At 50.4% G+C, this 16,350-nt stretch overlaps 1 protein-coding gene across 3 annotated transcripts in view; it reads right to left on the bottom strand.

Moving 5' to 3' along the window:
• Positions 1-16,350, bottom strand: part of EFCAB6 (EF-hand calcium binding domain 6) — a 229,542-nt gene that overhangs the window by 208,578 nt on the left and 4,614 nt on the right. For 2 of the 3 annotated variants that reach the window (XM_044227789.1, XM_044227791.1), the window contains exons 2-3: positions 11,960-12,151; positions 6,372-6,478 (exon numbers count right to left, since the gene is read on the bottom strand). In XM_044227789.1, the coding sequence (XP_044083724.1) occupies positions 6,372-6,442 (71 nt within the window). In that variant the 5' untranslated portion in view covers positions 6,443-6,478; positions 11,960-12,151. Of the gene's footprint in view, positions 1-6,371; positions 6,479-11,959; positions 12,152-13,347; positions 13,431-16,350 lie in introns of those variants that run through there. The other variant, XM_044227790.1, reaches the window with a different exon arrangement.

Here is a 16,350-nt window from a genome sequence, read left to right as displayed (position 1 = left end):
GCCGGGGAAGAGAACAGATACCACTGAGCACAGATCAGAGACCAGGAAGGGGAAAATGCCATTAAGAGGACAAAGAAGCAAGAGGAAGCCAGACAGAGGACCCGAGTGGGCTCCTGTGCCAATGAGTCTCTCTCTGAGGGTGATATGTGAAGCCACTGGAGGGTTACACGCGGAGAAGAGTTACATGCAGGGTTATGATCTGCCTTTGCATCTGAAGGATTCCTCTGGCTATATGTCAAGAATAGACTTAAAGGGGCAGGGGAGGAAAGGGGGGACCAAATGCACCGAAATTATGCGTGCAGGAGAAGATGGTGGCCTGGCCCAAGATGGTTTCGGTGAAAGTGTTGGAAAAGTCAGACTGAAGGCAGGGTCAGCTGGATTTTCTTACAGGTTTGATCTGGCACGCAGGAGAAAGGTTGGAAGGAGTAGTCATTAACTGAGATGAGAGAGACCCAAGCAGGACAGGTGTGGAGGGGAAGATCAAGGGTTCCATTCTGCACGTGTTAAGTTGGAGACATCTGTTAACCTCCCTGGGGGATACTGAATAAGCAGTTGCATATATGAGCCTTTGCTCCGGGGAAGAGACCAGCGCTGAAGATGCAAGTGTGGCGACGGTCCGCATACAATGGATATAAGGCACGATGGGGTCAGCCCCCTGAGAAAGCAGGTGTAAAAAGACAAAACATCCCAGAGCCGAGCTTTGGGGGTACTCCAACCTTCAGAGTCCAGGGAGATGAGGAGGAACTAGTAAAAAACGAAAAAGAGCGGCCAGTGAGAACAGAGCAAATCAGGAGACTAGGAGTGTCCTAGAAACCGAGTGAGGAACAGGTTTCAAGAGGGGGAGATGGTGTGTGTCAAACGCCACAGTGATCAGAAGGGAAGATAAGGACCAAGAATCACTTTGGATTAAGCCCCATGGGTGGTACCTACAACCCCAAGACACGCCATACTGGGGGAACTGGGCAGTTGTGGGGGAGCCTGAGTGAGTCACAGGTAAACTCAGAGGGAGAGAAGCCCTGCTGTAAAGCAGAGAAACAATGTGGCGCCTGGGGTGGGCGGGAGGGTCAAGGAAGAATGTCTTTAAATCAGGAGAACGGGGACATCCGAGTGGATACTCCCAGCAGTGATTCTCTGTAGGCAAAAAATAATAAAGCAGGACAGAAAGGAGAAGCTGCCAGTTCCATGGGTTCACCAGTGGAGACAGCATCTCATCTGGATCAGCCTCTTTTAGGAGCACAGTCGGTCCGTGGTTCATGACAAAGGAGAAGGCAGAGGACACAGACATGGTGACAAGCAGGTAGGGTAGGGTGTTCCCTGGGGCTCGCGTCTGTTTCCTCCATGAAACAGGATGTCGGGCCATCAGCAACGAGTGAGGACAGGAGAGGCGTCCAGGATTCAGGAGAGGGGACTAAGTGAGAAGTCATCTAGGAGAGAAGGCCAGGGGAGGGTGGGAGGAGGAGGATGACCAGCCGGGAGCTGTAAGAGCGCATCTGAGCTCCGTGGGCAGGAACTCAAGAGCCAGGCCCCGGAGAGGCAGAGCCTTGGATGTAACTGGGGGCAGGGTTTTGGAAAAGTGAGTGGGATCCAGGAAGGGGTGAGCGTGTGCTGGAAGAAGGGACACCACGTGCACGTCTTGCTCAGAGCGGAGCCCCGCACGTGATGGGAAGTCCCAGTATCACCGGACGGGCTGGAGCAAGAGAAGAGACCAGAAACTCAGGCTCATGAAGAATTTCAAGAACAAAAAAAAAATGACATTAATTCAATGAGCCCTTACTGGGGACTAACTCAGACCCAGGAAATATGCTTCGGATTTAGGAAAACCTAGCACCGAAGCCTCTTCAGGGCCAAGCACGTACTGGGCTTCCCATGGTGCCGGTGAGACCAGAGCCAGGTCCGGGAGGAGAGCTCGTCCACGGGTCAAGTTCATCCAGTCGCCATGACCAAGGTCTTCCTGTTGCTTTTGACACAACCCCTAACAAGCACCTTGCAGGACGTGGTGTGGCTCTGGCTCCCCGAGCTGCGGGGCTGGTGAGGAACGCTCGTCCCCCCGCCTCACCCCTGCTCTGCAAGCCCGCGGGGACGCCCCGCTGTAACTGCATTCCTGGTTGCAGTGATTGCTGATGCAAATAACCACTTGCTTTATTTTATCCATAAATTCCCTTCCTAATAACAATAAGGCATGCCAGGGCTTTGGCCTGGTGCCTTATTACACCACCTGAGGAGTGAGATAATCACCCAGAAATGTACTGCCTGTTGTGCATTTTATTACTTGAATACAAAGCGGTTCAATTCAAGAAACACTTAGTTGAAGACGCATGAAAAAAAAATAATCATATGAAAAGTAATTCTTCCTAATGCTACTGAGCACGCTGCAGGGAATAATCCCCTTCCAGCGGGAGGACGGTCTGGATGACCTGGTGGGTCTCCTCCAGTTCCGACTTCTACCAGTCGCAGCATCATAAAGCCCGTGAGACTTCACTCAACAATGGGAATATTCCAGACAGCCAGACCCAGGTAGTTCTGACAACACGAACAGACCTCAACAGTCACGGGACTGACATCTTTCCGAGCAACTATCCCCCGGCGGCCGCTCATTCTTCGGCAAACTCGGCAGGCCACGTGCAGGCACAGGTGGAGGGAAGGAAGGAGAAGTATGAACCGCCCCCGCCCCCGACTTCTAGCAGCCCACCGTCGTAACTCGGACTTTTCGGAAAACGCCACGTTTTTCAGGCACAGGTAAAGATATCCCCACTGCATGGACAAGGACTCTGAGGTAGCAGGTAGGAATGCAGTGACTTCCTCTCCTCGAGTGGCTGAGAACCTGAACTAAATCACTCTCTCTCCGGGGTTCGGGAATTTTCCCAAGAGATGCCGTCCTCAGGTCACCTCAAGGGGGAAAGAGCTAGTCCATCTGTAGATTCCTCATGAAGATATAACATGAGTTTTTTTAAATTATTTCTGATTTTTTATTTTGAAATGTATTTCCTTTGCACCTTTAAAAAATTAGTTTTAAAAGGCGGTTGAAGCAGACACACAGACACGTATGTAGCTTTAAAGAGTGGTTCTCAAAATGTGGTCCCTTGGGGTCCCTGGGTGGCTCAGTGGGTTAAAGTCTCTGCCTTTGCCTCAGGTCATGATTCCAGGGTCCTGGGATCGAGCCCCATATCTGGCTCTCTGCTCAGCAGGGAGCCTGCTTCCCCTTCCTCTCTCTCTGTCTGCCTCTCTGCCTACTTGTGATATCTGTCAAATAAACAAATAAAATCTTAAAAAAAAAAAAAATGTGGTCCCTTAACCAGCAGTATCAGCATCCCCTAGAACCTTTCCAGAAATGCATTTTCTCAGGTCCCACCCAGCCCAGCCAGTCAGAAACTCTGGGAGTGGCAGCCCGGCCATTTGTGCCTTAACAGGCTGAGGCCAGTACTTAGGTGACCCCGAAGCTGAGGTAGGAGTCTACAGATTTAGAAGGAGTAAAGTCTCCTGCTCAATATCAAAATGAAGTAAAAGATCACAAATGTTACTCTGAAGTGATTCCAGTAGATTCGCCTAGCTATAACTGAGCAACTATCTTGCCAACCCTCCGTTCAACATCAAGCTTGTAGCGACCTTTCAGGGCAGATACCATTACCCATATTTGTAGAGGTGGGGAAATTAAACTGGAGAGAAAATAAAAGAAAAGAGATAAATAAAGAGCCAAATTCACTCATGAAGCCCAGACTTGAACTCTGCTGATTTTAATGCTAGGCTTTTTGCCCAGTTGTGCCAGGGGTGTGTATGTGCGAGCACATGCCCGCACGTGTGCGTGCGTGTGTGTGCGTGTACTTGCACAGGTGCATGAGTGACTTGTGTGCCTTCTCACAAAAACAAATATATGAGAACAATGAAGTTTGCATATATTGAGAGAATAATATGAAAACCCTGTCAATATTCTAGAAGGGACACCTTGCGTTTGCCAGTCTAACACTTCTGCAACCTACTCAAAAGAACATGTAGAAAATTAAAAGCAGATCATCTCCATAATAATCTGATCATATATTAGGATTCCGGGGCTTGTGCCACCTCCCCCATCTCAGCCTCATATTCCCCTCAATATTCTAGACTCTGCTGGCAGCCCCTCGTCTACTGTTCTAAACATAGGGATTATAAGAATGCAAGCTGATTTAGAAATATATTCCAAATGATAGGGTATCGTAAAAAACAATTTAGCCAGTCAACTGAATTCAATTTAGCAGAAAAATCTGTGGTTAAAAAGTGACCTGCCTCTAGGGCCTGCAGCCCCACGAGTCTGAGCCACAGACATCCTCCACCAAGGGCCCCCCCTACTCACGCTGTCCCCACATCCCCACACGGCTCTCACCTTCCTCCCGGACCTCACTTTAACCAGTACCTTCTCCTGCAGCATAAATTCCAAGCCTAAGTCCCCCAACCCACACACATTACAAGACAAACCCACACACACTCAGAAATCAAATTCGAAATTTAACACAAACCTCTCAACATTAATATGCTTTAACGGGGTAGTATAAATAATGATTATAAATATATTGAAACAGAAAAACGTGTTTAGGACAATGTTAAGAGAAAAAGCTCTGTGGGGTAGACACTATGAACACAGTAATAAAGAAATGTGTTTTCACGTGTGAACAGGGTCCACAACATGGGACGAAAATAGCTGTGTGGCATGGGGGAGGCAGCGATCTCTTTTATTTTAAATGCTCTTTGATAAACGTCTCGTGGCATGTTGGAAAGAACGTGCCTATGGGGCCCCCAGGCAGCCATGGCCTAGCTCAGCTCCTGCTTCCTCATGCTCCCCTCTTGGCCTCTTACGGCCCAGGGGCCTTTCTCCCCAGCGAACTCCTGTCACCCACAGACCTGGGTATGACTGTCACCTCCTCAGAGAGGTCTCCCCGATCACCCTGTCTGTGTGCTCCTCTGCGGCCTCTCATCACAGCTATAACTGCTATTCCCTGGCACCGCTCTCCCCACAGTTGGAAGCCACAGTCAGGTGTGGGAAATGACAACGCGGACTACAGGCTCCATGACATAAAATGGGGCTTTTACGCCTCTGACCCCCCAGCCCCAGAGTACCCGGAAGGTAACTGGAAGTATTTCTCAAATTAATGCATGAAGGATGTTCATAGCCCTGTCACGCAACAGCATTCTCCTCCCAACACACACACGCACACGTACACATACACACTCTTCCCTCTAGTTCTGGACCCGTTTAGGGTCACCTTCCTCCTTTCCTGCCTCCCAGGGCCTAAGTTTCAGCATCACCCCTGATTCCTCACTCTCCGCACCCCCACACCCCCGAGAACCAGTGACCGTGGCCCGAAAGCTCTCAATCGACACCCAAGGCCCTTGTAATTGTCTTGTCTTCCCCGGAGATGATTAGCGTCACGATACCAGGAGCCACATCTGATCACGGTGGTCCAAAAACTAAAGAAGGTCAAGTTTAACTGAACTGAGTGTTGTGGTTTTGTGATAACTTCTCTCAGTGGGAGCACAGATCCTGGAGGAAAAGCTTACACCATTTTGTTGGTGACGTGCTTTCTCAATCCCAGACACAAACACCTAATGTCAGGAAGTGTCACAGAAATTCGCTCTTACCGAATGACCATTCTCAGACTCACCCCCACGCCTAACACGATGGCAGACACGGCAACAGGCGACAACCAAGTTGTGTCAGAAGAACTGACCGCACGTCGGCTGTCAGACAGCTGTTCCCATCTCAGAAACTGTTTCCCTGGCAGCCTTTTAAAATGTAGGAGCTGGAAACCATTACGCGCTCTCCTCCAGCTCCTGTGAGCAGACAAGGAGCGTTTAACACATCCTATTTATAGTGTAGACGCCGAGCAAGTCCTAGGATGCTGGCAAGGGAAAGTCGCGATGCTTTCCCCTCCGGAGTTCAGCGAAAGTTTTGACGCTGCTGCCACCTATCGGGCGAATGGAGCATATGCGGTCACGGACAAACCCCCCTTGCGGGGGGGGGGGGGGCCCGCAGGGAAGCGGGCTCCCTGGTTTTTCCATGGCCCCAGACTTGTTGAGTATCTGTCATCACCTTGAGCCCCGAATTAAGGACATTCAGCTTTAAGATGTATAGCTGATGCTTGTGAATACGATAAACGTGTAAGTTCCTAGACCTTTTTGGCCCCCAAATCAGCATTTAGTATGCACCTTCTGCATGAATGACACAAACGGGATGGGAGTGATCCCAGGATCATGATCAGCCTGTAAAGCACTTTCTCTCCAGGGAGGTCGTACACCCAGCCCTGTAGGGCGCACTCGCCCCCTTCGACCCCACCAGTGGACACCGTACACTCCCTTCGGTCCCGCTGGTGGACACCAGCATTCAGGAGACAGAGGCAGCTCACCTGGCCTTGGTGCTGCAGGATTTTGTGCTGTTGACTGTGGCTTCATGCGTTTTGGTGCTACTTCGTTTCATTTCCTTCAAAATTAACTACTTCTGAATTTGTGGATTCTGAAAAATAAGAGAGCAATGAGTGAGCACAGATTGGCAGGCAGATTTTCTTATTTACCTTAGCAGGCTGCAAGAATGGAGCCCGCGGGTCTGCAGAATAATCAACGGATTTTGCAAGCTCCTGGAGAACTGTGTCAAATGCCTGAGGCAGGGGTGCCCGGGTGGCTCAGTGAAGCGGCTGCCTTCGGCTCAGGTCAGGATCTCAGGGTCCTGGGATCGAGCCCCGCATCAGGCTCCCTACTGAGCAGGAAGGATAGAGAAGATGGTTCTTCCCCTCCCCCTGCTGCTCTCCCTGCGAGCGCTCTCTCTGTCAAATAAATAAAATCTTAAAACAAAACCTCAGGCAGGTCCTCTACGTGAATTCATACTAAATTGTAGGTTTCCCAGGGGAGTGAACTTACGTCAGCACAGTATGACCACCACGCATCTGCCCATATATAGATCACACACACACACACACAAAATATCACACACGTAACCCTACTGTGGTCCCCCTCTAGTTTCCTCACATCAGCCAGAATAATTACTTTAAAATACTGATCTCCTCATGTTACTTCCTTGCTTTAAAAACTCCAGCTGCTTCCGATTGCCCTGAGAATGAAAACCAAAGTCGTTTACGGTTACCGCGAGCCTGTGCAGGATGCTGTGCCCGCTCCTCCTGCCGTCTTCCTCTCCCAGTTCCCTGAGCCTCAGCCACAGTGACCCTTGGCCGTCCCTCTGATGTGGCCTTTCTACATGGAGGCTCTGTTTTTGAGTGTGGTAGCACCCCCCACCAACACCCTGTCCCCAGACCACTCATCCTTCTCTCGGGTCTGCCTAATGCGCTCCTCCCTGCAAAGATCACTGGTTCTCATCAGAGCCACCAGAGCGCTTGTTAGGAACAGAGCGCTGGGCTCCAGCTCCAGATCCCAATCCTAGATCTAGATCATGGGGATGGTGGGGGCCTGGGAACATGCCTTGCTGGAAAGTGCCCAGGAGATGCTGCTGCTGCCACCCAAAATCAATGCTGCAGATGTCAATACAAATGACACTGCCACAGGGAGCCTTCTTCGGTGCCCCCGCACTAGACCATGTCCCCACTACACACTTCCACAACGACCACCAACGACCTCTCCTTCGTAGCCCTCAGCCTAGTTTGGAATGACTTACCTATCCACATGAGTGTTCAGTTAATGCCTGTCTCTGTAAAGAGGGCTGTATTGCAAGGGCCAAGTGAATTCACATCATCTGTATACCTCCGGATCCTGGGCCGGGAACTAGCGGTCAAGGGTGCTTAAACTCAATGAGTGAATGAATGAAATTGTTCCACTCCTGAACCTTGGTAAGTCAAGGCAGTAATCTCTGCCTTTAACTCTGGCCTCCAGCTCTCTTTCTGAGCAGCTGGCAAGAGCTGTCGATTTACTTGTAAAACACTCTTCGATCTATTATTCCCTGCCTCTCCCCACCACTAACATCATGGCTGTATTCGCCCTCACTCATGCGGGTTACAGGAATAGCCCTGCACATGTCTTCCAGGTCCCCCCTCCTCCCTCTAACCCATCCTCCCCATTGCCATGATCTGTCTTTCTCATGCACACATATAGTTGTGTTCTTCCCTGGCTTAAAAACATGCCATGCGGAACTATACATGTGTTAGAATCTCCCAGAACGATGTGCCGAGAAGAAAATGAGTGCATGTCCAACTAGTGAGACCTGAATCCAGTCCGTGCTTTAGTCCCTAGTGCTGTCCTGATTCCCATCGTTGTGCTATGGTTCTTCTGTACGATGTTATCCAGGGTGGGTAGGGGGAAGACTGGGGGCACAGAGGAACTTTCTGTACTGATTCTGCAACATTTTTAAAAAGAGTTGAAAATTATTTAAGCTTAAAAGAGAAAAAAAAATGCAAGACTTCTCCAAAGCATCCAGACTGAAGTCAAACCCCTGATTGTGGGGCAAAAGATCCTTCATTCCCATCATGAGTAACCGACCCTAAGTGACCGCCAGGTACCAGCGCTCCATGTAGCCTGTATTTTCACACAGACCTCCGCAGAGGCCCTGTCCTTCCCCACCTGAGCTGAGGCTCATGCTTTTGCCACAATTTCCTTCCACCCCTCCTGCCTGCCCACTGCAGCTCATCCTTCAAGATGGAGGGCGCCGTCCCTCCTCCTTCCTTCCTATCTTCTTTAACTGAAACTAATTGAGCTTTTACAGAGAATCTGGTCTCATGGTTTTGTTTTGCCGGGTGTTTTATTTAATAAAGAAAAGGACAAAAAGGTATAAGGTACTGTAATTCCATTCCTTTGTTAGCCCTACTACTCTGTGTGCTCTGATTCTCTGCTTCCAGAATTTTCTGTTGGCCATTTATCCATGGCCCCTGCTGGTCGGTGAGCCCTCCGGTGGGGGAATGGGCTGATCTCCCCGCTTCACACTCAACACACTGAGCTTTGTTCTCCATGGACCACAGCACACAACACCTGGTACGGTGAGGCCAAGAAGGCTGGGCTAATCTTACCCTTGGTTCCAGAAGCTGAGTCGTGCCCTGGGCGGGCGCCCAGCACTCTGACGTGTAGGTCATCTCTGGCTTCACGCCACCCACAGTTTAGGCTCTCCAAATAAAGAGAACTCTGAGACACTCATCAATGACATTAGAGGCGTCTGGCTGGCTCTGGGGGCGGAGCGTGTGCCTCTTGATCTCGGGGTTGTAGGTTCGAGCCCCGCATTGGGTGTAGAGATTACCTCAAAATAGAACCTTAACCAAAAAACTACTTCAGAACTTGGTGAGGTAGAAATTAAGAAAGCTCATAAAACCAATGCCCCCACCAAAAGCACCAAGTCACAGACCCCATTACATACACTTCTCAACCACAGGCAACCACAATTGGAGGGCTATTTCCCTGCTACATTTGTTTATTTGCCAGAGAAGTATTAATGTCCAGTTTTTAACAGATGCTATTTATAACAGAATCATAACAAAAGTGCCATCCATCTGCCTTGGCATCCAGAGAAAACATAATTCAACACGAGAGTAAGAAATGTGTGCAGCCAAACAGAAATGGCATCAGAAGCAAAAATTGTTGGAACTGGTATCACGGGGTGGGGGCGGGGGGAGAGATTGTCACTTGGAAAAAGTTGCAAGCAACAAAAAGATTTTGGCAGTTAAATCCGAATACTTGAGAAAAATCTTTCTCCTTCTCTAATCTGGTATCATATGGATGTTTTATCATATTTTGGGACACATAGCCCAGAAAGTTCTCTTTTTATCCTTCCATACACCCCGTCAGTCATTTCTGGAGCATCTATACTTTTGGACAATGGGGAAAAAAAAAGAGTCTAGAGTCAAGAAGACTTAGGGTCTAACTTGGATCCACCACCAACTCCACCATTCAACTCACAAGTTAATTAACCTCTTCCTGACCTGGTTTCCTTATCTTCAACATGGAAACAACGTCTCTCGTTGAAGGAGATATTCTTAACCTGGAATCTAGGGACACGGTCTACGTGTGTGCTTTCGCAGACCTTCAAACCCTCGGAGATTAAATGCAAAGGTGTTGTGAAATTATCTTTCTAGAGAGAGGACATATTGCTTTCCCCAGCTTCTCAAAGGGCCAGGGAACCAAAAATGGTTCAGCGCCATGCCGTCCACGCTGCGGGAGGGTCATGGATAACCTACCCAAAGCAGTGGACACAGAGCGGGTCGTACTCACGATTTGGTAACTGCCATCGTTTTCTAGGTCCTGGGAAGGTACAGAACACACACGAGAGGCGCAGAAGCAGGTAGGCAGCCACAGTGTAAGTGGTGAGCATCCTCTCAGGGTTTTATAAAAACCACAAGGGAGGGCAAACCAAAGTCAGTCCAGGAAAAAACCCAGCCATAGAAAGTGACAGGGCGGAGGCAAGAAAAGTATCAGAACAGTGACATGACCGTCACTGCGGTGGCACACGGCAGGTGCGCAGTGAATAACTGTTGAGTAAATGAGCAAACAAATGACTGGAACGGACTCAGGGGACAGGACACCAGCATTTACAAAGTCCCAGGGGCGGGGGGTGGAGATAAAACTGAGAAGGTGTTCCTGAAAACAGTTACCATCCACAGTCCTATCGGTAGTCTGCATTCTCTCCCTAACCGGTGAGAAGCCGGAGCCTGCATCTCAGTCCTTGTAGTAACCAAGCCCTGCCCAGCCTTTGTGATAAAGACCTACATGTTACAAAAGATTTAGTTTTCCAGATGAATTAAAATGCTTTATTTGCCGGGGACACCTGGGTGGTTCACTCAGTTAAGTGTCTGACTCTTGATTTAGGCTTAGGTCATGATCTCAGGGTCGTGAGATCAAGCCTCACACTGGGCTCTGTGCTCACCGCAGAGTCTGCTTGTCCCTCTCCGTCCCCTCGCTTGCTCTCCCTCTCTCTCAAATAAATAAAGAAAATCTTTTTTAAAAAATGTTTTATTTGCCTGAACAAAATAAATTCAACTCCCCCGCGACCATTTTCTTTTTTCTTGAGTTAACAAGAAGCTCACAACTAAGTCTGCACCCTAACTGTGTTAACCATTACGGACAATCTGAATACTTTCTCCCCCACCCCCGCCGCCGTGATGTTACTTTCCTGTTCTACTTGTAGTCTCCGCAATCCCGGTGAACGTGTGTTTATTTTACCATATTATACCTACTCTTGGGCGTCATCTCCAAGCCTCAGGGGACTTAGGGAGCAGATAAATATCCGAGTGCGAGCAGCACGAGTCAAGAACACAGAGGTTCTGCCAGCAGCAATCCTGGGGTGCAAGGCACACTCTACTATTTCTCGGCTTGGAAGGCCCTTAACTTCCCTGAGTCCCTTTTCCTTCAACTACAAAATGGGAACTGTTCCTTTTTGGAAACAGGTGGTGAGGACCAAACTTAAAAAAGGATGCGAGGCCCTGGGCGGTGCCTGGAACACAGTAAGTGCTCGGTAGGTACTAGCCAGGAGTCGCAGTGGTCACCGTAGGGCTAGAAGCAGAAGCAGAAGTCATAAAACTACAGATAAATAGGTATAGAGAAAAAAAACAACCAGAGCACCCAAAACAACGTCAACCAGGAAAGAGACAGTAAAAGGTCAAAACCAAGAGGCAAAGAGGTAGAAACCGAAGCTCTTCGGGGCTAGAAACAGAACATATTCATGGGCTCTCTCTGTTCACAGGCTTTTCTCAAACATGTCTCTTTCCTTTGAAGCTCCTCTTCCAAGTGGTGTAGCATTTCGATGAAGGTGTATTAATATTTAAGAGTTACAAGAATCCAATCTCCATGATGGTGCAAGCCTATATCTAAATATAGTTCGCAAAAAGGTCAGCTCACTCGCGGTATTTGAAGGGAGGGAGGCAGCGTTAGCATCTTGTGCCTCTCGCACTTCCTCACGCGCATTGTACAGCACATTGGACCATCCTGGCAGGCGAAGGAGCCATCCAGGAAGACCTTCGGGGGCGCTCACCGACTGCTGACCTCCAGCATTCGATACAACCTCAATACACACCTGCGAAGAAGCTGTATCACAGCAGCTGTCCTGTCAACAGCCAGTGGCCTCCCAGTGGCTTCCTGCGCCAGGCAGGCACCAGCCCACTGAACATCGTCCTGGAGCTGGTTCTGTGTCCATGTGCCGGTCAGCTGCAGGAGTCACAGCGTGGGCGCTGGAGAGATCTCCGTGCATGGGGGATCAGGTGGGTGCCTGTCAAAGGGCAGGAAAGGGCCAAAGTTGGAGAGCAAACTGAAAGTCTCAAGAAAGCGCTTCTTGACAAGTTTCTGCAAGCCCCTCCCTTGAGCCAAGCACCATACAGAAGGTGGAGGGAAAGGGAAAGCACAAGTCACCAAAATAACCCACGTGCCCTCAAGAAGCTTGCAACAGAGTTGAGTGGGAAGGAAATGCTCCCAGATAATCCAAGGGGCCAAGCTTGTTCCACTTCTGAATGATCCCCACCCCCACACTTAGCTAGTCAGTCTTTATGGAATGGAAGGCAATGGGTAAAGGACAGAGTTGGAGGGACTACGGTGTGTGAGTCAAGTTCATTCACAGCATTTCTGAAAGTCCACCCATTTAGGGGCACACAGGACTCAAGAAACGTTATTAAATCGCTCTTTTCGAGTAAGAGTCCTTTTAACAGGGACAAGGCGGTCTGAGAGGCAACGATTTTTAGGAGGGGAGGAAAGGAGAGAAGGACGAGGGAAGGCCAGGGGGGCCTCAGCCCGCGATGGTAAGTATGCTCTGAGCAACAGGACGTTTCACAAAGCTCTTTCCAGACAAAATTTCTGAGGGAGGCAAGAAAAACTGTGTGTGGTCTGAGGACAAAGAATGTTCTAGAAAGGCCAGAGATTCTTAGCAGAGGACACAAATGCCGGGCTTGAACGCCGGTTCTGCAGCTCCCTGGCTGGGCGAGTGTGGACAATCCCCTTCACGCCGTAGGGTTCAGCTCCCCGTCTACAAGCGGGAGGCAATGGTCCTCGAGGTGGCTGTGGGGACCCGTGAAACGAGGAGCACGGAACAGTCTGGAAACTGGAGTGAGCGAAGGCATTGCCACAGATTTCCCGTGCGACCTCCACAGAGGCCGGGGTGGGGGGGGAGAGGTCGCCACCTCCCACGTCGTGCTCTGCCTTCCCCAAATAAGACGTCAGCCCACGGCACGGGGACCGCACCCCGGACCGCAGTAGCGCCAGAGCCTGCGACGCCGGCTGACACACGTGCGGACCCGGTGAGCGAGTCACCAGCCCACTGGCACGTCTGAGGGCAGGAGGCTCGGCGTGCCCGGGTGAGCGGTGAGCAGCAGCCTTCTCCGCCCGGGCTGTGGGACCCTCAGAGCCGCCCGCCCCGACCCTCCTCTTGCCCTCGGTTAGCGCGCGGGTCGGGACTCCGAGGCCGCACCGCCTTACCCGAGCCCCCTTGTGACTTCTCCACCTCGCTGAGCCACCGCAGAGCGCGCGGACCCCCAGACCGCGCGTCCACAGAAGCCCAGCCCACTCGCCGCCTCTAGGACGCTGTTGCCCGAGCAACGATGACACGCGCTAATTGGAGGACGGGCCTGCGCACCCGGCAAGAAGCGAGGCCCCGATTGGCTAAATCGGCAAGTGAGAGGCGTGACCAGGATGGACCGGTGCTCCGCCCCCGCGGGAGGAACTTCCGCCGGAAGCCTGCGCCCAGGGCGCGGGAACCGGCGGAGCACCCTGGCGAGGGTGTCATGATAGTGGGTTTCTGTGACGTGGCCTTCGAGCCGGGCGGCGGTCGGATTGGTCCCTTGGAACCGCATCGAAGCGCGTGGGTGTGAGAAGCCGACAGCCTGGCCTGTAAAAGCCAAGCATAGGAGAGCGGGGCCTGGGGTCCGGATGAAGGGAAGAATGCGGGTGCAGCGCGGAGTGCGTGCTGCGCCCTTCTTAAGGGTAGCGCTCGCCGCGCCCGTGGCCCTTGCGGCACTGCGTGTGCCTGGCTGTGCCCTGCCGGCCCCCAAGAGGCCGAGAGCCGCCGGGAGGCGGGGCCAGTTTGTCCCCTAACCCCCGCCACCACCCCGCCTCCCGCCCCGCTGCACCCTCAGCCTTCAGTTAACCGCGCTCCCTGGACATTCCCATCTTACAGACGGGAAGCCAAGGCCCAGAGAGGTTCTTCTGTCCCAGGACACGCAGCTACTCGATGGCGGAACCGGAGTTAGCACCCAGGCAAGCTAGGGGCGGCCCTCCTTCCTGAGGAATCCTCTGCACGTTTCGGACAGCAGAGAAGCGGATGATCTGCGGTCCCGCTCGGCTACCTGAGTGCGCGGCCGTGGGAAGCTGGTCTTGCCTCTCACCGACGGGTACGGAGTACCATCGCGCTGCTTGACCTGCACCCTGGGCGCCCAGCCTCGCCTCAAGCTGTAGGAGTGGAGCACACTTGTCTCTTCTTCTGCTTCTGTTCGCAAGGACGCCAGCTCACCCACTCGTGTCCTAAATCCCACCCCACTTTGGCCTTCTCTGGGACTTAATTGTCTAGGGCAGCCAATGCTCAAAGTGTGTCCTGGGAACCCCCGGGAATCCTGAGACCCTTTCAGAGAGTCCGTAATTGTCAAAACCATGTTCATAGTAAGAGGGAGATGTGATTTGCCTTTTCACTCTTATTTTCTCATGAGTGTGCAGTAGGGTTTTCCAGAAACTACATGACGTGTGTCATTGCAACAGATCGAATGCAAACGAAGACAGAAGCATCCCGCTGTCTTCTAATACAGCGGACGTTGTAAAGAGATTCCCAAAAGTATAAAACTGCCTCTCTTTTCACGAAATGTTTTGTTTTGGAAAGCTGTAATTTTTCATAAAAATGTTAATATGTTAATGAATTAGTAAACAAATACTTAAAATTTTTATCTGTTTTGCTTTCTGATGTGGTAAATATTGATAGAACTCAAAAAAAAAAAAAAAAACAAAGCTCTTGGGATCCTCTGGGTTTTTCAAGTGTGCAGATAGATCCTAAGGCCAAAAAGTTTGGTCCTGAGATCAAAAGAGCTTAGGTCATTGGCTCTTTCCCATTAGGGCCAACAGTCTCATTCTGTTTCTCCCTTTCTCTCTACCCTGACCTCTTTCCCTCATAAAATGTGCTCTGGTAGCTCACATCTTTAAAAAAGAGTGGGGGTAGTCACCTGGGTGGCTCAGTCGCTTACACGTCCAATCCTTGATCTCAGTAGTCTACCTACTTAAAAAGAAAAGAAAAAATCGATTCTCATCTAGTTTCCACCCCATTTCTCGGCTCTCCTTTACCCTACTTCTCTAGAGATGTCTATTGCTGTCTCGGTTACCATTCACTTTGGATTGGTCTTACCAGAGGCAGAGCCCATTACCCCCTGGTGCCTGGTCAGTTTTCATGAATATGTCATCCGTACCTGACTTTGCCTCGCTTGGCCTCTCAGTAGCGTTCAGCCCAGCTGACCTATCGCCCTTCCACCTGAAACACGCTCTCATGGCTCCTCTGAAGCCATGCAACCCTAGGTTTCACCCTGAATCACCCGCTACTCCGTTGTTAGGCGGCACTGCTGATCACCCCCTCCGCGTGGCCTTCAGAGCTCAGGGTGCCTCTGGTTCTGACGTCGGTCGCACTCTTACACTTCTCACAGCCTGGACCCCTCTCCATGGTGTGTATGAGAGCCTCTTCGGGTGTCAGCCACCCACACAGCCCTTGATCTTCCAACCTCAGCCACTCGGTCAATAAACGGCACCACTCAAACCGGGAAACCTTGTTAGCGATTATGATCATCGCGTCATCCCCCACATCTAGTCTCTCAGCAAGTCCTCTTGGTTCCAGTACCAGCATATGAACACCGTGACCTCATTCATTCACTTTCTCCAGCCTCCACCACTCTACCCTGCCTTCTGAGGAGAAAATGTGGATGAGTCCATTAACCGTACTGAGGTTTTCCATTTTTCTACTGATTCTTGTGTTGTTGCTATTTGTGCTTTCAGTTTCCAACAGAAATGACGTGAAAAATCCCATTTAGTGGGGCTCTGCTGGCAATGAATTAATTCAGTTTTTTTATCTGAAAAATGTGTTTATTCACCTTCACTTTCGAAGGATCATTTTCCTGAGTATAGATCTCTAAGTTTGCAACTATTTTTGTTCAACGTCTTAAAGACGCCATTTGGTTATGTTCTAGTTTCCATCATTTCTGCTGCAAAGTCTTCTGTCTGTGTCATTGTTACTCTTTGGAAAGTCATGCATCTTGCTTTTCTCCAGAAGTCAAGATATACCTAGGTGTATTTGTCTTTGTCTTTGTATTACTTGAGTTTTGTGGCAAATCTAGAATGTGTATCTTAGTGTCTTTCACTGGGTTTGGAAAGTCCTCAGTCAGTATCTCTTCAGATACTTCTCTGCCCCATTTTTTCATCTCCTTCTGTAACTGTGAGCCACAAGTACCTATTCAC

This window comes from Neovison vison, chromosome 12 (genome assembly GCF_020171115.1).
Source record: "Neovison vison isolate M4711 chromosome 12, ASM_NN_V1, whole genome shotgun sequence".
In the NCBI taxonomy this organism is placed as follows: domain Eukaryota; kingdom Metazoa; phylum Chordata; class Mammalia; order Carnivora; family Mustelidae; genus Neogale; species Neogale vison.
Note: the sequence above shows the minus strand (reverse complement) of the source record. Positions and strands in the feature narration are given on the sequence as shown.